This window comes from Chiloscyllium punctatum, chromosome 4, assembly GCF_047496795.1.
Source record: "Chiloscyllium punctatum isolate Juve2018m chromosome 4, sChiPun1.3, whole genome shotgun sequence".
In the NCBI taxonomy this organism is placed as follows: Eukaryota; Metazoa; Chordata; class Chondrichthyes; order Orectolobiformes; family Hemiscylliidae; genus Chiloscyllium; species Chiloscyllium punctatum.
The window spans coordinates 31427390-31451679 of NC_092742.1; the positions used below are offsets into that span (position 1 = coordinate 31427390).

Below are 24290 nucleotides of genomic sequence, written 5' to 3' on the forward strand. Positions count from 1 at the left end.
ACTGGCTGTGCTTTTCCAGCACCACACTGTTCCACATGGTAAAGACCCTAGCTAGTACAAGTCCCACCTGCTCCAGAGTTGAAAAAATACCAATGGATAAACATGTAGTTACTCTTTGAGGATCTAGGAAAAAGGGACTGCTCAGATGGTTCAAGTTCCACCTGCCCTAGTGAAGTGTTATAACATGTCCAAACAGGTTGGTTACAAACTATAGAAAGGGGCTGCCAGGAGTCTGCAATGGGGATAGTGGGATGAGACAGATGCGTAAGACAGATCCTATGAATAAAGGAGAAGATCTTCAAGGTCATGCTGGAGCTTTACAGCACTTTGGTTAGGCCACAGCTGATGTATGTATGCAGTTTCCGTATCTGCACATGTGGGATGGACGTGATTATACTGAAAGGGTTGTGCAAAGTAGACTCACCAAGATGTTGCCTGCAATAGAGCATTCCAGCTAAGGAGAGAGAGATTTTCTTTGGAGCAGAGAAGGTTGAGGGGAAACCTGATAGAGGTGTACAACATTATGAGGGGCATGGACTGGGTGAACAGAAAGCAACTGTTCCCTTTACTTGAAGGATCAAGGGAGCATAATTTTAGAATGAAAGGCAAGAGGTTAAGAGGGGATTTGAGGCAAAGCTTTTTCACACTGAGGGTAACGAGGGTCTGGAATACAGTGCCTGGGAGGATACTTAAGGTGGGAACCTCCCAACCTTTAAAAAGTACTTGGATGAGCACTTGAAGTTTCATAACATTAAAGGCAATGGGCCTACTGTGGGGAAGTGCGACTAATGTAGATAGAAGTATATTTTTGGTAATACAGTGTTGATGGGCTAAAGAGCTTTTCCATGATTCTATCATCTGTCTTGTTTCCTACTTCATCATCTGGTATGGATCCTTTTAAACAGCTGGGATCAGGGATTCCACATTTTTAAAAACTTAACAACTCTCTCATCTTACATCCATCCGAGGGAGGGGTGGGGGTGATTAAAAACAAAACATTCCAGTAGCCTGGAAATCAAATATTAGAAAACTAATTCATTTTTGCAATTATGATATTATTAGGCTGTCTGCTGCCCTTCCTCTCAACTGGGAAATAAGAATTGCTGCTGTTGATCCCTTCACTTGATTCACATACTTGCACAGCACAAAATTAAAACTATATTATGCTATCAACAGAGTAACAATCACCAGTGTAAACATATGTTAAACAACAATTTTTGAAATTATACCCTTATTTACTGATAACTAGTGATTTTTTTAATAGCTGCTTTGGAACAAGCATGTAACCAATTCAGTATCATGATTACGAAACCTCAGAGCAACATAAATATGCAAAAAATGTAAGGGTGGCCTTTTTGTGCAAGATAACAGAATTGTAATTAACATTGCCGCACATATCAAGCCACATATAATATTTCTCACAAGATCACCGGCCCTTTGAGCTTTCGTTCAAATTAGTACTTTTATGTTAATTTTACCTTAACATTACGGTAAATCTAATTATCTGTTTACAATTGTGAAAAATTTGGAATCAGTCAACTTTCAACTGCTGTGCCTTGTCACAAGTTACCTAATCAAAATTTAAAAATAAATTAACCAGGAAACACATGGAATTAACTCATGTTGAAAAAATTTGACTGCAATATATCATTATTCAAATTTGCATATGAGCATCTCAAATTCTTACCAGTGTCTCTTTGATCTCCAATTCTGTCTAGAATGTTGAAGGAAATGTCAAGGTATTCCCTCTGAATAGCACTAACAGCTATCTTCCTTTGTTTTTTCTGACGTGGAACAATCTGGATTTTGAATTCTGTTTCTTCACCACTATCATCTTTTTGATCAGTATCTTTATCAGTAGACACCTCTGTGTTTGGTTTTTCACTGTCTTCTATTTCCGTAGGCAGCTTGAGAAATACTGTTTTAACTATGGGACTTGGCAATGGGCTTTCAGATTTAATATCATCTCTATGCAAATCATCCGTATCATCTTGTGATATTTCAACCACAGCAGATGATTTCCTGAGGTTTTCTCGTTTCTGTTTAAGAGTTAGTGGACTTTCACAGCCAGAACACTTAGAATTTTTTTGTGGTGTTAGATTTTCAAAGTCTTTTTCATCTACAAGACCTATTGATAAAATGTTCTCAGTATCTAGCAAAGAAGTCATACCAAAATCCAGACATTTTGACTCTTTGGAGCAATCTTCAACATTAACTTTTACAACTGGTGTAACATTTAAGCTATGTGATAGAGTATTCTGAGAGACCACATTAGTTTTTCCATTTGGTTTATTATTAGGGGTATTCTGCATTTCATATTCCTCATCACTCTCTACAATTCTGAGAGGGGGAAGAGGCACAAAGACCAAAGAATCGCTATCAGAACTTGATAGAATTGATTGCTTCTCAGGAGCAGATGACGAATCAGAAGATAAATCAATCAAATCACTTTCTTCTTTATGAAAGCAAAGATGTTTCTCAGGAGATTCAAGTTTTGCCTCAAATGTTTCCGTGCAGCTGAGTCTAACTTCTGGTATTAATGGTCGTTTCCCTTCTTGAGAGTTTACTGCAGCGGAAATATTTTCCTGATCTTCTCCAATTTCTGCACTGACAGACAAGTCCTGCTCTGGTCTTCCATACATGCTTGCCAAGTGAGGATAGCAGGAAGGGAAGCTTGCTTGTCGTAATGATTCATACCTATCCAGACATGACTTTCTGCGATGTTCATCTAAAGAATACAGGACAGAATCTGCGTTTCCTATATCAAGTGACTGCTGCTTAATTGCATATAATTTTTTCTTCTGAGCAACTCCCTCTTGCAATTGTGGAGATGTACCACACCGCATTATATTGTCTGGCAAAAGGCTGGAATCTCTGTACTCTGACAGCTCTATCTCTGAGCCTAAAGGGAAAATCATGAAGGTTACAAAAAGAATTAATGCACACAATTTCAACAAAATCCAATTAAATTCACAATTATACATCAGCTAAAATGAAAAATTCATTAATTAGTGTATGCCAAAATATACAAATCACATAAACAAATAAGCTGAATAAAAGTTGATTGAATCTAAATTTTAAAAATAACAGACTTACAGGCATATTTAGAATTGAGTTTCTGGTATTTATAAATTTGTATACAGCGTAACTTCAGGGAACTAACAACTATGTATGTTTTGATTTATTACATAGCTGCGGCAACAATATCAAGAATTCCAATTGCAAATTTTTAAGACCATAAGTTTCAAACAGGATATTCTAGCAAAGGAGAAATAGAAATTGCTTGAGATGCCAAGGTTTTGGGAGCTATGGGCTTGGGGCTGTAGGCTGGACAACTTGATGTAGGCCACCGTAGTTTGAATGACATTAACCTCTCTATTTACCTTTGGAAATCCAGTAATCATTTGGAATTGGATAGGCCCATTGTACAGTTGTTGCTTTTCTGTGTATAAGCGCATGGAAGCTTTGTTCCTGCTGGTTGTGAACATTTATTTGTAGGATCTGGACAACATGAACAAGGATGGGACAATCTTTAAATTCAAGCAATTTAAATTGCAACCTTTTCTGGCTGTTCATGCTTTGGCTATAATTTTTAACTTGTCTTTTTAATTATCTGGGCAGGTGCAGGAAATGGGAGCGTGTCAAGATCAAAAGTATGCAGCAATTTCCTAGCAGGTACACACAAGATGGGAAACACATGAAAGTACAGGCTTCCTGCACTGTTGACATGTAATGCTAAATTACCTCTGAAAGCCTTACATTTCTTCTATAGAAGTATAAAAACTTACTCTTCTGTGCATTCATCTCTACTGGTTGATATTTTACTGATTTACTTCCCCCTATCCTCTTCAGTCTTGCAAAGAAAGTCTGTGGTTCCTTGTTGCAAGCTCCAACCGGTGTATCATGTACATCTGATTCATCAAACACACTATCTTCCTCTGGCAAAGGGAAAAAAAACAAGCATTAAAATACTTTCTAGATCTAAACATTAAAGACACTTCAACAGCTATTCATAATTGCATAAGTTGTTTATTGCGACATCAAAAATAAATCAGAAGTGTTTCCTTGTTTAAAATGCAGTTTATGTTATTAGATGCTGCATAGACACCAATATCCAGGGCCATGGACTGATAACATTTGAAAGTGTAATTTTCTACAAGGCAAATTCCTGATAATGTAGGGCAAGGCTACTTTCCTAAGAAGAGGAAAAATAATGTGACATCAAATTAGATAGATTTTTTCCAGAAAATATTTTGGACTTTGGCAGTTGGGTAATTTGTTCAATGACGAGGGTTTTTACAGTATGTTTGGGAGTTAAAAGTTGACTTCATGCCTGTGGTTCAGATAAAACTCTCCATCTTAATGTCATTTCTAGATCACCTGTACATTAAGTGAACAGACTGATTGCTGTAATTTGTCAACTACCCCACTATAATTGTATCAGGTAGGAACCAGAAGCAAAGACAATGGCATAAATCTCTAAGCAAATCATACCCGTGATCTCAACCTGAGAAGGGTGCAGGAGTAAAAAGACATGAAGAGTTAAAGACAACAACTAGGCAGGAGGCATGTAATTAACACAAACGTTGAGACTATAGAGTTCTATAGTGGAACAATCAGTTTTTTTTCACAAAATATGATACCTTCCTACTTTTAGACTCCAATGTCTATCAACATTAATAAAACATATACACAGAGAAAATGTTATATTCGTTCTTACTTTATAAATATAACAAATATTAAGAAAACGTGTGCTTTACAGCTGTATATCTTACCTTTCTCTTTCTCACTGTATTTGCTAATGTTACTATTATCACTGTAAAGGGGTCCAGCAGTGGGATGGGGCTTACAGCTATGGTATTGTGCATTAAGTGTATTGATCGTGATATAGATCAGATGCAATACAATTTTGCTGATATCGGAATCCCTATAAGGATACTAGAAAGAAAATAAAGAATGTTAGTGCAATATATATCTGGAAGTGATAAAAATGTATTTTAAAACAAACATATCAAATGTTTCTAATTCTTTCTTCATTGTAGAGGCTACTTGCTCAACTTGCAAGAAGGTCTAACCTCCACATAATTTACATTTGTATAAATTGCTGCCAACACGAATGATTGAGAAACCGTACTCCACAGTTGCCTTTTCCCACAAAGGTCAATTAGCTTAATGTCTGACAATGGTAAAATGTTATGATCTATTACACAAGACGTAATAGCAGAGCATTTAAAGAAATATCATAAAATCAAGTCCAGTCAGCATGGCTTCATGAAGGGGGAATCATGTGATAAATGTAGTACTGTTCTAAGAGGAGATAACAAGTAGAATAGATAAAGGTAACCAGTAAATTTAACATATTTAGATTTCTAAAAGGCATTTGACAAGGTGCCACAAAATACTACTTAATAAGATAAAAGCCCATGCTATTGGGAGTAGCGTATTAGCACAGATAGGGAATTGGCTAACTAATAGGAAATAGAGATTTGTATTAAAAGGGACATTTTCAGGATGGCAAACCATAACTAGTGGAGTGTAATAGGGATCTCTGCTGGAGCCACAATTATTTACGATGTGTATCAATGACTTAGAGTGAATGTACTATCCAAGTTTGCAGATTACAACAAAAAAGCTGGGAAGGCATGTCATGGAGATGACACAGAGTCTATAGATTAGTGAGTGGGCAGAACTTAGCAGATGAAATAGAATGTGGTAAAAGCGAGGTTGGGAACTTTTGAAGGAAGAACAGAAGAGTTGAATACTATTTAAATGGGGAAAGAATGCAGAAAACTGGAACTCAAAAGGATTTGGGGTCCGAGTTAATGAATCACAAAATCTAGTACCAAGTTCAACAGGTAATAGGGAAGGCCCTTATTTCAAAAGGAATGGAGTATAATAATTGCTAGAACTATACATGGCACGAGTCAGACCACACATGGAATATTGTGAACAGTCTGCTTATCTAACCAAACTTACATTTTGACTTTGGATGCAGTCTACAGTAGGTTCATTAGGCTGATTCTGGGTATGGAGGACTTTCTAATAAGGTTGAGTAGGTTTGGCTTGTAATCACTGGAGATGAGAAAAATGAGAGGAGACCTTATTGAAATATAGAAGACTCCTAGAGAACTTGACAGGGTAAATATGGAGAGGTTGTTTCTTATGGTAGGAGCATCTAGGACAAGAGGGCACAATCTCAGTGTTAAGGGATTGCTCATTTAAAATGAGATGACGATGTTTTTTTTCTTTCAGATGGTAATGAATCTATGGAGTTATTTTCCAGATAGGGTTGAAAAGGCTGGATTGTTAAGTATATTATTGACATGGAGGGGTGGCAAAGTCAAAAGTCACAAGACAACAGGTTATAGTCCAACAGATTTATTTGAAATCATATGCTTTTGGACGCTGCTCCTGCATCAGGTGAAGAATCTGAACTGCCGTCTGGGCAATTAGAGATCGGCAATAAATGCTGGCCTAATAAATAATATTCACATCCTATGAACTTTTATTGTCAAAACAAATTTGTTAAGATAACAAATTGGGCAAAGAGCTCATGTATTGTTATATGAGTTAGAAGATCATTAACTTGCTGAATGTTTTCTGCAAATTCATATATATTAAATATAAATGGATGTCCATTGATTTTGCCATTTCCTCATAGCAATCAGAGGTTATCTGGGCATTCCAAATTGTGAATACTGTAAATTATGCAAGTTGCAATTAAGTATGCAGATATTTGTGTAAATAATGTGGGTAAATTCTAAAATGACTGATAATTTATTTCTTCAGTTATTGCTTTAAGAAACCTAGAATTTCGAAATTTGATGGATGCTTTGCAGATGAAATGTTTCCAGGAGAAGAATTAACTTCCATAATGTGGAATATTCAAAGGCGGAAAAGCAAGCATCAAAGCCCAGGTCTGTGATTGTAATGATAATAAAACTGTTAAGGTGTGCCATTATTACTTTATGAAATGAAAAGCAACCTTAAGTGTCTGTCCATGTGCTGTTAAACATAGAAATCCTGATGTAGCTGTTGATGATTCCCCACTCCTTCATGGGATATACTTTTGAAGTCCTCACAAATGGAAGTCACCTTGAAATCACTGCAGTGATGTACATTACTTCAGCTATAAAAACCATGAAAAATTACAATTTGTTGAATGAGGAGTAGCTGTATTTAAGTGACATACCAAGTCATAAGAAGCGCTGAACAACTCCTCTGGTCCTGAAGGACTAAACTTAAAATTATGTCCTATCATACCTTTCAACTCCATGACAAAAATACTATAGAACTTTATAATATTTATTTTTAATTGTAAGAGTGGAAATAACATGAAGTTTAATCATTTTTGTATGCCCATGTCTTTATTTTCTTTTCTGTAAAAGTACAAAATATGAATGATAAAACTTGTTAGTTACTTCCTGGTCGGCTTTTAGAGTGAACTCTGCCTTGTGATTGGCTGCTTAATCTGCTTGATGTCATCACTGTTGCTGGATGCCAAGGGCTAGGAATTCTTATCTCCAGACATGTAGAAAGAAAGTCTGTAGGATTTAAATAGGTTTAATGTTTTGAAGAAGTTTTTGAATAGCCGTTTGATTATTCTGGCAATTTCCTAAGTATCTCAAAGACTTCCTAATGTTATTATATGCTTAATGAATTCTACCCATAACAATACTGGGTGATGTAGATATGGGTTAATGCAGCATCTCGCATTTATCTGAATTAAACTTCATCTGCCACTTCTCAGCCCATTGGCCCATCTGGTCCAGATCCTGTTGTAATCGGGGTTAAGGAGGGGATATGGAGGGGTACATGACAGCGAGGGGTTCAGTGCCCAACATGACAAAACTAGGCCAATATCTTGAATGGAGGCATACCTAATAATGAGTCCACCTTAGTATTTGTTGGCCTTTGTGCCTTTCTTGGGCTTGTTTCCAGAGGCAGCCGCCTGGCAGTAGGCCATCTTGCTATGAAATTATTATATACAGGCACTGCTAGACAGAATATAGAATCACACATTGCAAACTGGCTCAACTTGTGTTACTTGCCTTCCAGAACGAAAATCCAGGTCCACAGATTCCCCCTAGTTTGTGCCAGAATGAAATTAATGGTGGGAAGGATGAAATCTACAAAAATACAGCTTGCCAGTTCTTCAGTTGCAGATGTCTTCAAGGTCAGCAGAAAGCACAATCACTTTCGAGAGTGTGGTGCTGGAAAAACACAGCAGGTCAGGCAGCATCTCAGGAGCAGAAGAATCGTTGTTTCAGGCATAAGCCCTTCATCAGGAAGATGAAGTACTTATGCCCGAAACATTGATTCTCTTGCTCCTCGGATGCTGTGGCTTTCCAGCACCACACTCTTGACTCTGATCTCCAGCATTTGCAGTCCTCACTTTCCCCTAGCACCATCACTTTGCCACAGATGGTAAAATCCAGCAAAGGCCTGATGATGCCAGGCGTTGATTGTAAAACCAACATATCTTAGGAATGAAAGCAGTCTCAGGTCTGGTAAGGATATGCTTCACAAAATTTAAAAGTTCAAAGGCAGTGAGTTTTAGGTGATGCAGTTAAATAGATCTTCAAAGATGTGACTGCACATGGAAAAGGTGGAAGACAACTCAGGTTCTGGATTTTATAATGAAGCATCAATTATAGAAGCAAGGAATGGGTTGAAATTGGCTTAACAAGACATTATAAATCAGAGATTGACTATTATAATTCTGTCACCCCCAATTATAGGAAGGATGTTAAAGCCACAGGTGCAATGCATCAAATATTCAGTACAACAATTAAGTTTGAAAACTACACTTTTTTGAAATAAGCCAAGCAGTTTTATTGAAAAAAACAGAGTCTTCAAAATTTGATAGGCTTTAAGTTAAAGGATTGCTACTACCTAATTGGAGCAAATCAGTATGAAAGCACAGGCAACAAAAAAAAGGATGTTAGGAAAATAATTTTAAATGGGGAATATGATAATATGGATTGCTTTACCAGCAATAGCCTTTGAGGCATTTGAAATGGAGATGTGTATGGAAAATGAAAATATAAAACAGTGAAAGGAAACAGCAGAAAATGATTGGGTGGAGTATGGGGTCTTCTTGAGCAATGTAATTCAATGATGTAGAGTTTTTCAGGAAAGCTGCACTATTCTGATTAAAAAAGTGATCACCAATATCTTTGAAAAAGGAAAATGCCACATCTATCAAGGTAAACTTTCATGTTACATTAGTATCACAATATGTAATTATAGAGTCATAGAGTCATAGAGATGTACAGCATGGAAACAGACCCTTGGTTCAACCCATCCATGCCGACCAGATATCCCAACCCAATCTAGTCCCACCTGCCAGCACCCGGTCCATATCCCTCCAAACCCTTCCTATTCATATACCCATCTGAATGCCTCTTAAATGTTGCAATTGTACCAGCCTCCACCACATCCTCTGGCAGCTCATTCCATACACATACCATCCTCTGCATGAAAACGTTGCCCCTTAGGTCTCTTTTATATCTTTCTCCTCTCACCCTAAACCTATGCCCTCTAGTTCTGGACTCCCCGACCCCAGGGAAAATACTTTGTCTATTTATCCTATTCATGCCCCTCATAATATTGTAAACCTCTATAAGGTCAACCCTCAGCCTCCAATGCTCCAGGGAAAACAGCCCCAGCCTGTTCAGCCTCTTCTTAAAGCTCAAATCCTCCAACCCTGGCAACATTCTTGTAAATCTTTTCTGAACCCTTTCAAATATCACAATATCTTTTTGAAAGGAAGGAAACCAGGTTTGCATGCAATATTCCAACAGTGGCCTAACCAATGTCCTGTACAGCCGCAACATGACCTCCCAACTCCTCTACTCAATATTCTGACCAAGAAAGGAAAGCATACCAAACGCCTTCTTCACTATCCTATCTATCTGCGACTCCATTTTCAAGGAGCTATGAACCTGCACTCCAAGGTCCCTTTGTGCAGCTACACTCCCTAGGACCTTACCATTAAGTGTATAAATCCTGCTAAGATTTGCTTTCCCAAAGTGCAGCACCTCGCATTTATCTGAATTAAACTCCATCTGCCACTTCTCAGCCCATTGGCCCATCTGGTCCAGATCCTGTTGTAATCGGAGGTAACCCTCTGGCTGTCCACTACACCTCCAATTGAATTGATCTGAAAAGCCACTCAGTTGTAAAGCTATCATTCGAGGTCAGAATTACATCCCAAAAAAGTCAAATTAGTCAATACTCAGGGAGCCCCAACCTCATTTATTTTGCAAAGAACTCATTAATATCTACAAATGTTCACATGGTAAGAGCTATTCCAAAGGCTAGTCAAACAACAGCTTTACATTTTTTTTTCTATCACCCTAATATCTTACATCAGTAATTGTGGGTAAAAAATGTCCCACTGGTGGTATCAGAGAATCCTTATAGTGTGGAAGCAGATCACTTACCGTCAAGTCTACACTGACCCTCTGAAGAGCATCCCATCCAGACCGACTCCCCTAACCTATCCCTGTAACCCTGAATTTCCCGTGGTTAATTTACCTAGCCTACACATCCGTGGACATTATGGGCAACTTAACAGGGCCATTCCACCTAACTTGCAATTTGGACTGTGGGAGGAAACCAAAACTCCTAGAGGAAACCCGCAGAGGCATGGGGAAAATGTGCAAATTCCACACAGTCGCCTAAGACTGGAATTAAACCACAGTCCCTAACACTGTGAGGTTGCAGATAAACCACTGAGCCACCATAGAACAATCAAATATAGGTACTCGTGTTGAATGTAGTTAGGAAACCTTGTGCCTCAACATTGTCTAGAGTTAATCTGAAGTTTCATAGCTTCAGGTCAAATATCGGTCAGTAAACGTTCTGTTGATTACTAGCTATATTCATTGTGTCAACCAATGAAATGATACTCCAACATGCTGGACACCACTAAAAGAAATTTCTGAAGAAAGCAAGGGCACAAAGTTACTTTAACTTATAAAATGAAGACTGACCTGGTAGTTTTAACACTAGTTGAAAGGCAAAGTTTCAAAACTGGACCTGCATCGGGTGATGAGGCATTATCACAATGATCTTAAACTCACCAACCTACTTGCTTCAGACATATCTGTCAACAACAACATTGGTAGGGATGACTATTGCACAGTTCTTATGAAGACAAGTTTTGACTTCAGAGTGATGGCACACAACATTTAGTAGTGTAGTACCAGTAAGTGACAAGAAGAATTAGAACTGTTTAAGAGCCAGCAAATGACGATGACCCACAGAAAAATCTGAACAAAAATGGTTGAGCCAACTCCCTCCTGACATCCAACTGTAAATTATTTATCTACAATTCTACAAAGGGCTTCTCTGAGTTACTAAAGAAATGAGAGAATAGCACCACTATTGTAAATATTGTTTTGCATGAAAAACTGTCTCCATTTTTCAGCTATACCAAAGGCATGTTTTTAATCTAGATCTGCTTTCAAACGATTTGAAACAAAATATTAGGTACAATCATTTAAAGTCACTTAAATAGTTTTAAATCATTGAATAATCAACTGCAAATATCTTGCAAACTATGGCTGTGATGATTTAGTAAATCACAGTGCTAACATGAAACTGATATCACTTCATGATGTTCAATCAATCTCACTTCAATTTAATCAGTAATCACCAATTTCGTGATTTAATCTAATGCAGAGAAACTGAATGTTTTGATTATATTTCTGCATCACTAAAAGATTACAATCAAAGAATGTTGTCTTTCTTATGATAAATTCCATAATGCAATCTCTACACGTTATTTGGGATAGGTTATTACCCTAGTCAAGACTCATATTAATTTAGTTGAATACATAGTTATACCTTGTACAGAATCACGAGCAAAGCCTTCAGCCACATCTGTCGTATATGAGGTTTCAGAGTCCAAAGTGAACAACGTGGGGGTTGTTGAAAGTAATGGCGAAGCTGTGGACAGGTGCAATATTTTAGCACTTGCACCACCAGAGGAAGGAGTTGGTTGCCCAGACTAATGTTGTAATCCATAACCTAGAAGAAATGTAGCATTAAATATCAAACACTTTGTGACTACAAAACTGTGAACAAGTCATTTAATCCTGCAAGGTAGATTGCCTCCTGTAAATTATCACATATGGCACATCACAGAATTATTTCAAACTATTAGTTTCATGGTTCCATAATGTAGGAAAACCTAGGATAGCAACTGAAATGCAACTTTAATTATTAATTTTGCCTTTTTTACTGAAAATCCACATCACAAAAAAAGGAGAATCTTTAATATGAGCACCTTTCAGGAGAAAACATAATTTCAAAGAATATACTAGTTCTGTTATGAGTAACATCATTGGATCTGAATAACTATATATTATCATATTATTTATATATAAAATTAAAGCAGTCTTGGAATCATCAGATCAGCAAACTGGCTCATTATGTAACACGCAACGTATCTAGGACTGAATCTAGTCTGATTATTAGGCTAAAGTGGGGTCAAGAAGTAAACCATAATTGGCAATGGGAATGGCAGACAAGCAAAGAAAAAAATGAATGACTTATTCAGGCTTATACATTGTTCAGACAGCAACTGATCGCTGACATAATTGAAGCTATTCATTTTGGGTATTAAACTGGCCTGAACCAGGAGCCACAAAAGGGGTGAGATCACCTTGTTGCCTGCTATACTGCACGCAGCTGCATTAAAGTCAATGAAACTGAACATTTCTCTCCCAAAATGACTTATTGTATTTAACTTGCAGCCCCGTGGAATAGGATGCTCACACCTAACCATTGTGGTGTTTCATAGCTGTTTTCAAGGGAGATTCAGCAGATTATAGATGATGCTGAAAACACTGGATTTGAAGAAAACTACATTCTTCACCACCTTATTATGCTTACACAAGGCATTAAACACCCTTATAAAAATTAAGAGGTGCTAGAATAGTGATTGAGTTCAATCAGAGCAGTAAAAGAACTAATTTAATTTAATCAAAGACAATTACTACAATTCAACATTTTAATAATGAGAATTATTTTAGTAGTTTCTTCAGTCAATGTTTTGAGAGAAACAAAACCAAGAATGATTAGCAAGTCTTTCTTTCTTTGTTGAAGAGTGCCATCTGGTGGTCAGTTCTGCTCACCATCAGGAAGAAGAGAGGTTGCTTACTTATTACAAATGATGCTAGTTCAGATATGGCACTACTAAAGCACTAGACCATTAGAGAGCCTGAGATGCTTTTCTGGTCAAGCTAGAGTTATGTAACTGTGAGCGAATTAAGACTATTAATTAACAGACCTCTTCTAAAGGCAGAAATGCAAAGCTGCATAACTGCAATTTCAGAACATCAGCCTGTTTTTCTTCCACCTTGGGAAAATCAGAGTGGAAGTTGGCTACTTGTAAATCTGTGCCACCTGCTATGAAGTGGGCTGACCATGTATTTGAGTTCACCCTAACTTAAGTAACAAGGTTGAGCTGTAGAGGCCAGGGAATGGGGAAGTTGGCCATTAAAGGAAGAGAACCAATGCACTGCTGAAAGATCTGCAAAGAGAGAAATATACTTCCATTCACTAAAAGCCAATTATTAGCAAAGTTGGAATATTCCTTAGCAGAGAATGTCAGTGTGACCTGAAGAAACATTTAGAGAAGCTGTGAAAGTATTGTTAGATAAAATCCAAGGAAATTAATTAGCAGCCACATTGCTGCCTCTCTCTTTCTCATGTCAGAGGACATGTTTTAAAGTAAGGCGTTATAGAACTCATTCTTTGGATTTCTTCAAGTACTTTAATCAACAAAACCACTTTTGAAAGATTGCTACTGTTATTTTATAGGCAAAAGGGAGGGAAAAAGATTGGTCTCCTCTCTTATTCATTTGTAAGCTTGATTGCAGATTGATTTTTATGTTATGATCGTCAGCATATTCTCTAGGGTGCTATCATAATTCCTTAGGCAGCAATAACAGGACTAATGGGAAGTGTAATGTTGTCAGATATTGATCTACTGCATCTGTCTCATGTTTTATTTGTGTAGTATGTGGAAAGAAAGCCGATTTTTCACAGAGGTATTAGATTTCTTAATAAACAATGTCAGTAAGGTTCGCAGAGAAGTGTAGAGCAGTTGTGAAAGTGTTTTGGGATAAAATCAGAGGAAATTAACTGCAATAATCTTTAAGGAGGAAAACAGCACCTTGATTTTACAACGGCACGTGCATTACAGTTTTACAGACTTCTTAACAGATGCAACACCCAGTTCCTTGGCAAATAAACAAAATAAACTAATTTAAATACCATAATAATAACATACTCCACCTGTGCTATTCCGGCAATAAAAGCATTGAAGCAAGTGGAAGTTCTCATTTTCTGAGGGGCAATCATGAAACACCCCTCCTGCTGGTCATAGCCAAGTAACACATACAGATGCCGCTTTACTGTATTGAATGCTTTGGCACTGCTGATATCAGTTTCAGCACTGCTTTTATCCTTCGCCATGAATTTCATTAGAACTGTGATTAGCTGATGGACTGTTTGATGATCAATGCCGGCATCTTCAGGTAAAGGATCCTTAATGATTGCATCATCCTCTGAAGACTGCTGACCTGAATATAGCAAAAGACCCTATGTTTAGTTCTCTTAGCTTTTTGTTTTACATTCTCTGCTAACTAATTCAAATGGCAAAAGTAATAGAAATAGTCACTGAGTTGAAATTAAGTAAGAACTGACTCATTTAATACATTTTTTGTGATATGTATCTTTACCCTCTCAGGGTATAAACTGATTGCGTACTGCTTTAAATGTTTCTTTAAACATTCTCCAATGTTCTTCAATTGTTTCACCCATTAGCAGATTTTCCCAGTTTACTGTGAACAGTCTATCCCATCTCATTGGTTTATCTGAATCAAAACTTCGAGACACTGATTCATGCTTTTTGCTTTCAAATGCTACATTGAACTCGATCATGTAGTGATCACTATTTGATAAATATTCACACAATTAGATTACTAATTAAATCCAGCTCATTACTCATTACTAAATCCAATATTGCTTGTTCCCTTGTTGAACCCAACACATATTGCTGTATGAAACTATCCCAGTCACACTCTAGTAATTCACTACCTTTATGACAGGTGCTTATCTGCCTCTCCAGTAAGCTACGCATAGTCAGGTAGGAGAGATCCTATCTGGAGTGAGACATAGCCCAAGCTTGGCGAATTTGGAGGCAGCGTGGGAATTTGGTGCAGAGGAGATTTTTTTGTTTGGTCTTTTGGCTCATAGTTCGTAAGATTTTTTAACAGGATAAATTGAAGCACAACATCAGACACCCAGCACAAAACAGAGGGTGACATCACAGGAAAACCATAAGTTCACTGGTTGGTAATAGCTTCTAATTTGACTATAGGTTAGTTCAGATTGAAAGTAAGTAGGGGAAATATTTACAGATTGCAAATTAAAGGCCAGTAGGAAATTTTTAAACATCAAAAAGTGAAATAAAAAGCTAAGTAAAGAGAGATGCAGGGTCAGGTAATGTTTGTACCTGCATGATATGGGAGCTGGTGAACCCCACTGTGATTCAGAGTGGCCATACTTGTAACAATTGTTAGTTGTTTGAGCAACTTTAGCACTGAGACATCAGGGGAGAGTTACCTGAAAGCTGTTCTTCAGGAGGCAGTTGCACCGCTTTAGATTAACTACCTCAAATTTGATCAGTGGTCAGGATAGGAGGATGTGACTATGACTAAGGTATGTAGAGATTTCCAGGATGTAATGCTGAAGGCACCTCAGCCCCTGAGCCTGTCTAACAGATTTGAAATTCATGCTTACTTTGTGGATGATAGTGGGGCTGCAGGGAGAATGAGCAAATTCACTATAGCACCGTAGTACAGGATGCCATTCAAGATGGGGGAGAAAAATGTAGTTGCAATTGGGGATAGTACAGTCAGAGGGACAGGCACTGATCCCTGTGGCCAGGATCAACAATCCAAAAGCCTGGTGTTGCCTGCCTGGTGTCTGGGTTCAGGATATCTCATCTGGGCTGCAGAGAAACTTAGAATGGGAGGGGAATGATCTAGTTGTTGTGGTCCATATAGTTACCAACAATATGGGTATAAAGAGGAAAAATGTTCCACTGAGGCAATATAAGCAATTAGGGGCTAAATTAAAAAGCAAAACCAAAAAGGTAATAATCACCGGATTACTGCCTGAGCCACAAGCTAATTGTCACAAGGTCAATGAGATTAAAGAGGATTAAATGCGTGATTCAAAGATTAATATGAGTGAAGTGGGTTCAAATTCATGGGACATTGGCATCAATACAAGGGAAGGAGGGAGCTTCAATGGGATGGGCTTCACCTGAATCATGCTGGGATAAGAGTCTTGGCAAATTACATAACTAGGGATAGGGCTCTGGATAGGGCTTTAGATTAAATCGTGGAGGGGTGGGTTCAGTGACTTGGAAAACTACGCAAAAAGATAAATGAGGGGGATGCCTCAACAGAGGTTAATAAGGTTTCCAGAATAACTAAGAGGACAGAGAGTATGGAAAGGGTCAGGGTTCTAACTTCAGGCATAGCAGGTAAGAGGACAACTATGAGAAGAGGTCAATGCAAAATTGTGGATTTTGTACTTATACTTCAAGGTAGATGACTTGTAGCACTGATTGAAATTGGCAGGTACACTGTTGTGGGTATCACAGAGACATGGCTAACAAGGGGACCAGGGCTGGGAACTAAACATCCAAGGATCCATGTTTTATCAAAAAGATAGGCAGATGGGCAGAGGCGTGGAATCTGTGTGGGTAAAGGTTGAGGAGCTGCAACAGGCAAAAGATCCTGATGGGAGTTACACACAGATTCCAAGAAGTAGTCAGAATGTGGGGAAGAAAATAAATCAGGAAACAGAAAAGACATGTAAGATGCACCGTTACAATAATTATGGGGGATTTCAATCTGCAGGTGAACTCAAAACAAGGTCGGTAGTGGATCTCAAGTAAAGGAATTTGTGGAATATCTATGAGAAGTATTTTTGGAGCAGCTTGGTGGTAGAGCCCACTAGGGCACAGGCAATTTCAGATTGGGTGATTTATATTTGAGGCAGACTTGATGAGGGAGCTGAAGGTGAAGGAACCCGTACAGTTGCAGTGACCATGATGTGATAGAATTCACCCTGCAGTTGACAGGGAGATCCTTAAATTGATTGTAACGGTATTACAAAGATATGAGGGAGGAGCTGACAAGAGCTGATTGGAAAGGGAGCTTAGCAGGGAAAACAGTATAGTAACAATAGCAAAAATTAATGGGTTAACTCAGAAGACACAGCAGAAATTCATCCCTAGGAAAAAAAATACATACTAAGGGGAGGATGAGGCAACCAGCGCTAACAAGGAAAGTCAGATATAGCATAAAAACTAAAGAAAAAGCATACAATGTGGTGAAGATTAGTGGGAAGCCACAGGATTGGGAAGTCTTTAAAAACCAGCAGAGGATAACTAACAAAAGCAATAATGAGTGAGAAGATGAAAATGCGGGTAAGCTAGTTAGTAGCATAAAAGAAGATTACAAGAATATTTTTAGATACATAAAATATACGAGAGAGGCAAGAGTGGGCATTGGACCACTGGGAAATGAGGCTGGAGAAGTAGTAATAGGGAACAAAGAAGTGGTAGAAAAACTGAATAGGTACTTTGCATCAGTCATCATGGTGAAAGTTCCCAGCAGCATTCCAGAGACAGTCAGGGATAGAGGTGAGTGTAGTGGCCATCACTAAGGAGAAGGTACGAGGGAAGCTAGAAGGTCTGAAGGTGGATAAATCACCAAGACCAGATGGACTACACCCCAGTTCTGAAGAAGAAAGCTGAGGAGATTGTACAGGCATGGGTAGTTATCCTTCAGGAATCACTGGAGTCAGGGCGGATCCCAGAGGACTGGAAAATGGCTATTCCACCACCTCTGCCTTTTTCCCAATCCACCCTGTAAACCTTATAAGGTGGTATATTTATTTCCCAGTCCCAACAATCCTGCAGCCACATCTCAGTAATGGCTATTATATCAGATCTCCAATTTGAATTTGTGCCCACAATTCATTTAATTTATTCCTTGCACTCCATGCATTTGTATACAAAACTCTTATTTGAGCCATGCACTGTAACTTGTCCCTCAGCACTGATACTTTAGACATGGTATAGGAGGGAGGTAAAAACAATAACTGCAGATGCTGGAAACCAGATTCTGGATTAGTGGTGCTGGAAGAGCACAGCAGTTCAGGCAGCATCCAAGGAGCTTCGAAATCAACGTTTCGGGCAAAAGCCCTTCATCAGGAATCTTATTGTTAAATTAGAAAGGGTACAGAAGATTTACAAGGATGTTAACAGGACTAGAGAGTTTGAGTTATAAGAAGAGGCTGGATAGGCTGGGATTCTTTTCATTGGAGTGTAAGAGGTTAGGGTGGTTTATAAAATCATGAGGGCATAGATAAAGTCAATAACAAAGGTCTTTTCAGTCGGGTTGGAAAGTTCAAAACTAGAGGTTATAATTTTAAGGTGAGAGAGGGGAGAAAGATTTAAAAAGGGATCTGAAGGGCAATTTTTTCACATAGTGAATGGTTCTTATGTGGAATTAATTGCCAGAGGAAGTGATAGATGCAGGTACAGTTACAATGTTTAAAAGATATTGGTACATGCATAGGAAAGGGTTCGAGGGATATGGGCCAAATGCAGGCAAATGGAACTAATTTAGTTTAGGAAACTTGGTCAGACTGCATGAGTTGGACCAAGGGGTCTGTCTCCGAGCTGTAAGACTCTGCTTATTACTTCTCTCTTCTGATTTAATCAATATACTTTTTTATAGTTTTGTCATACCTTAAGTAGGATTCCCATTTCTTCACTCTCTGTCCTGTTACTTGAATTTGAAACTATGTTGATTTCGCCTGACATTACCCCATTCCCCATATGGGTCACAACAACTAGATTCGCCCTCTACCTCTCCCCTATCCTTTCATACCAGATGGAATGTCTCTCACTTCAGTACCAGGTAGACAACAGACCATGCAGTACTCTCAATCCTGCTTACACAGGATGCTATCTCTATCCCTAATCATAGAATCCCTACTATGTGCTTGTGTTTTAGCCTCCCCCTTCCACACTTAAATGGCCTCCTTTACCATGGCACTGTGGTCAGTTTCTCCATTCCCCATACAGTACTATTTCTCATCCGCACAGGCAGCAAGTACCTCAGACCTACTGGATAAAGTCAAGAGCTGGGGTTACTCCAATGCTAAATTCAGGATCCCTCTATCTGCCTCATTCATAGTCACACTTTCCTGCCCTGACCACTTGCCAAATTTGAAGTTCTTAATCTATACAGTGTGACTACCTCCTGAAATACAGCATCCAGCTAACTCTCCCCCTCCTTGATGTGTTACAGTGTTCAAAGCTCTGGCTCCAATTCATCAACTCTGAGCTGTATTTTCTTGAGCAAACAACACATGCTACAGATGAGGTCACCATGAACCACAATAGGGTCCATCAGCGCCCACATCATGCAATTATAACGTATCACTTGACACTGTGTTTCCATTAATTTTTAATTTATTTAACACATTTTGTATATCTTGTATAGTTTTATCAAGAATTCCTACTGATAATACTTCACACGTTGGAAATCTAAACTAAAAACAGAAGGTGTAGGAGAAACTCAGCAGATTTGGCAGTGTCTATGGAGAGAAAGAAATAGAGTTAACCATTCTGAAGAGGAGTGGTGTTTCTCTCTCCACAGATGCTGCCAGGTCTGCTGAGTTTCTCCAGCACTTTGTTTTAATTCTCCATTTTTGTATTCTATTCCCTTTGAAAAAAGACCAATAGTCCGTTTGTGTTCATATTACATGCTGATCTTGGACGCTAGCCTTTTGTGATTCATACACAAGGAATCCCAAATCCATAGGTGTTGTAGCTTTCTTCAGTCTCTCTTCATTTAAATAATATTCAGCTCTTCTATTCTTCCTGCCAACATGCAGAACCTTAAATTTTCTTGTAATATATTCAATTTGCCAGGCTTTTGCCCAGTCAGTTAAACTGGTTATATCCCTCTGTAGATTCTTTGTTTTATCCTTGCTACTATAGCCTTCCCACCTATTTTTGTGTCACCCCCAAACTTGGTGATGCTACATTCACTTTCCTCATCTGTCATCAATATATATTCTAATGACACCTGGACTGATCCTGTGACATTATACTAGTTACAGGTTGCTATCCTGAAAATGCACTTTATTCCAACTTTCTGTCTTCTACTAGATAACTAATCCTCCATCAGGCTATTATAATAATCCCAACACCATTAAGCAGCCTTAGGTGCAATATCTTACTGCAATTTTTTTTTGCAAATCTAAATACATTACATTCGCTGGTTCCCCTTTATCCATCATGAATATGGTGTAGCAGCCACTTTAGAGTCTAGTAATTTAAATTCAATATTCCATTATCTATGACAAAATGCTTAATTATGGACTGGAAAACTGACATTCTCACTGTAAAATTCACTCTCCCTTCTTTTGCTCAGATAGCAAAATTGTTGGGGTGGGGTGTAATTTCATAGTTATCACTGAAAGGAATTTAGAGGAATATTACTCATATTTTATAATAGATTTTAAGATTGAAATCCCTGAAAGATCAGAATTTTAGATCCATCTGTTGCCTGAAGCAGTATATAACACAAATTTGAATTGATATTTGATAATACATTAGGAGCTGTATGTTACTGAAACATCAATTAGTGGTCACTATAACTTAGATTATAAACTGCATTAAATATGGAAACACTGATATTGGATTACCATGCATAGCATGCTCCATCATCGCACCAAGAGTTGGAGCTGATTGCTCATGTCTCGTCAGTCGCAAAGCTGTAAAAATTAGAAACAAAGGAAGAATACATAAGATGCAAACATGGAATTTTCTGAATACAAATAATTCCCTTAACAGGTCATCCACTGTCATCATTTGCCTATCTGAGCTCAATTCCTAAAACAACAACTGGTAAAACTAATATTTGTAACACGTGGTTTTAGAAGTTAACAGTCAGCAATGATGGAAATTTGAGCAGTTGTTTTGTCCATCAATTGAGAAACTGTATAAAAGTAATTCTTAATGCTATATACATGAAGTTAGTAGGAAAGAATTTGTACTGATATTCTAAAAAGTAAGAGAGTGTTAAGTCAGATAATTTCCAAAAACAGCAAAGGCATCAAGATTTGTGAATAGTCCCACCCACTGCGTACACCACAGGCAGGACACTAACTTTCTTCAGCTGGGACATTTCCATAGTTTGTGCAGTCATCACTCCTCGCAATAGTAATTGGCTGCATGCACGCATTATCTGGTGACCTATGATCATCAATTCCTGTCTAAAATCCTACCAAACTTAAAGCTTGTATGCCCCTCTTAAAAGAAGGCACATTATTGTTGTTGGTGGCATTGAAATCCTCTGAGTATTGCACTAGGAAGGATTCCATACGCATGCACCAAATGTTTAAAATGTTGTACTGGAGAACTAAGAGATAGAAAGGAGGAGTGATGTCCTATATGCTAAGGATGGCCAGAGATCTTCGGAATATGTGTACTAAAGACATTGGCAAGTTATAGCAAAGCCTAATTTGAGAACTGTACACCTACCTCCCCCTCACTTTCCCATCACTCAAGATTTGAAGGTTGCAAAAGGATTTAATGATCACATGAGTTGCAAAGCTATGACCTATTGAATAGCAGAGCAAGCCCAAGGGGCAAAAATAGCTTTCTCTTGTTCCTAATTTGTATGCTCACATATCAACTTCAGGGGAGAATCTTCAAATACCATATAGATTGTACCACTAGCCTGAGATACTGCACACCCATCACTGACCAAAAAACACAATCAATCAAGCAAAGACCCAACATTCATAAACTTTACCTCAACCTCCTAAGCACAGTACCATTTCAAGCCTCATTGCAACATCTCACAAACTATTTAACTGTTCAAACTATTCAAACTATCACATTTGCCTCTTCCTTGAACAGGAAGATGGTGCACCTTCTGGAACGCTTATTGGTCCACATGGCCTCTGCTTATTCTTTCAGTCACTGTAAATGCCAAGCCAAAGCCCTGATTAGCTCTAAGTTATGATGCTCAGAGAGCTAGTGTAGATACCAAAAGGCCAACTGGTCTCCTTCTCTGCTGTAATAATTCTGTGATAAATAGTCCATGCTATGAACCTCAACAATGTGACACTACACACAGACCACACCAGAGTCCTTGGAAGCAATGCAGATATCATCTTTTTCCTAAATAGACACCCATCCCACCACAACTTCCAGCACCATGGAACCAAATTTTGCAGTGGACTTTTATATCTACACATGAAGAAAGAGTTGCCTAGCATATTAAATGGAACCCTCCTCATCTGAATTAACAATTCTTATAATCTAGCCAAAAACAATCACAAGCTAAATGACACTTTCAGGCAGAAAACACTTACGCAGTTTGGTGCTTAGAGTTTCTGGAAGAGAAAGTGCCCTCTTTGACTCTCCTGGACCTTTCACACTGTCCCTAAGGGATCGCACACTTCTCTGTCGGTTTCGTGCAAAGCGAGCGCGTTTGATCTTCCACATGGCAGCATCACTTAGATTAGCAACATTTGTCCTTACAGCAGTGATAGCTGAAGAAAAGCACATGCAAACATGAAAAATACCTAGTCAAATGACAACTGATTAAAAAGTTGCTTTTGCAACTCAGACATCAAAGGTTTGCACTGCATGCCTAAAAAAAGGTGCACTAAGATAATTAGTTTATTTCTTGAGGGGTAGAATTGCAGAGAATTAGTGTCTAGCTTGAATTGAATTGAATTGAATTTCTTGTCACTTGTACTGAGGCACAGTGAAAAGTTTGTAAGTAATTTTGGTTAGACCACTATTCAAGTACTGTGCACAGCTATTACTTCTATATTCTAAAATGGATCTATTTGTCCTGAAAATGGTGAAAAGAAATTTACAAACATGATATCAGAACGAAGAGGAGATGCACATCAAGAAAGATAAAGCATGCTGAAGCCCTTTCTCTATTACCTGATAAAAGCCTTTTATACAAGGATTTAATGGGGATAATATATCTAAGGTAGTCATGAGTATACTCACTAGGAAATTCAGGTCACACCTCATTACCTGGAGAGTGGCTGCAATGTGGAACTCTCTACTATGAGAGGTAGTTGAGGAAAATAGCATAAATTGATTTTAAGTAGAAGCTACACAAATATAAGGGTGAAAGGATCGGAAGGTTAATAGAGCATACAGTATGGCATTTCTGGGCACCACACTTCAGGAAGGAATTGAGCACATTGACGAAACTGCAGAGTAAGTTTGCAAGCATTGTTCCAGGGATAAGTTATGAAGGGAGAGTTCTGTCTTTCTTGGAGAAGAGAAATCTAACAGGAGTTTTGATTGAAGTTTTCAAAATTATGAGAGATCTGGACAAATTAGATATGGAGTAACTGTTGCCTTTTGCAAACAGATCAAGAAGGAGAGGGCACAGATTTAAAGTCATTTAAAAAAGTAGTAAATATGACACAAGAAGAAACTTTTTTCAGTCAGCAAATAGTTCAGGTCTGAAATGCACTGCTTAGAAGCATGATGGAGGCAGATTCAATTTAACTAATGTTAGCACTGAGGGGAAAGGGTGGGAGAATGGGATTAAGTTATGCCAAATTTCAAAAGAGCCAGTGCAGACGCAATTGATCAAATGGCTTTTTTTGCTTGTAACAATTCTGTACTTCTATTAGGCTGCAGCATTAGCTGAACTGGATCAGAGGAAGTATATATGGAGAGACAGACCATTTGAATTAAATGCCATGTTTGTGCACTGTATAATTTATTCAATACAACACAAATGCTTAATTTTTATATTTTTATCAAATGACAATGGCATGAATTGAAATACCAAAATTTAATCTCTCATCTGTAGGAAAAAAATACCAAACATTGGCCCATTATTAAGTATTATTCAAAGTATCATGTACGCAGTAATACATTGTTATTTTAGATCTTTTATCACAGTGCAACAGCATTCAAAACAAGAAATGCTGGAAACACTCAGCAGGTCAGCATCTGGAAACAGAATCCCTTTGGTTAACAAACGTTCATCAAATTCTTGAATTGAAACACTGGCAGAAATTTATCAGCAGCAGATGGCTCACTGCCTCGGAAGAAAAGTTGGCAGTGAGTCAACATACATAGAACAAGCCCAGCAGCAAACATAAAGTGCCATAGCAGGCTA

At 38.1% G+C, this 24290-nt stretch overlaps 2 protein-coding genes across 8 annotated transcripts in view; one reads left to right on the forward strand and one right to left on the reverse strand.

The window, feature by feature from the left end:
- The window catches only part of prima1 (proline rich membrane anchor 1), a 349594-nt gene that overhangs the window by 255762 nt on the left and 69542 nt on the right, over positions 1-24290 (forward strand). The gene's annotated exons all lie outside the window — the stretch shown is intronic.
- LOC140476150 (protein unc-79 homolog) overlaps positions 1-24290 on the reverse strand; it is a 229188-nt gene that overhangs the window by 92904 nt on the left and 111994 nt on the right. For all 7 annotated transcript variants that reach the window (XM_072568293.1, XM_072568292.1, XM_072568291.1 and 4 more), the window contains exons 26-32: positions 22501-22680; positions 20824-20892; positions 14314-14600; positions 11857-12039; positions 4776-4938; positions 3789-3938; positions 1688-2902 (exon numbers count right to left, since the gene is read on the reverse strand). In XM_072568293.1, the coding sequence (XP_072424394.1) occupies positions 1688-2902; positions 3789-3938; positions 4776-4938; positions 11857-12039; positions 14314-14600; positions 20824-20892; positions 22501-22680 (2247 nt within the window). The remainder of the gene's footprint in view (positions 1-1687; positions 2903-3788; positions 3939-4775; positions 4939-11856; positions 12040-14313; positions 14601-20823; positions 20893-22500; positions 22681-24290) is intronic.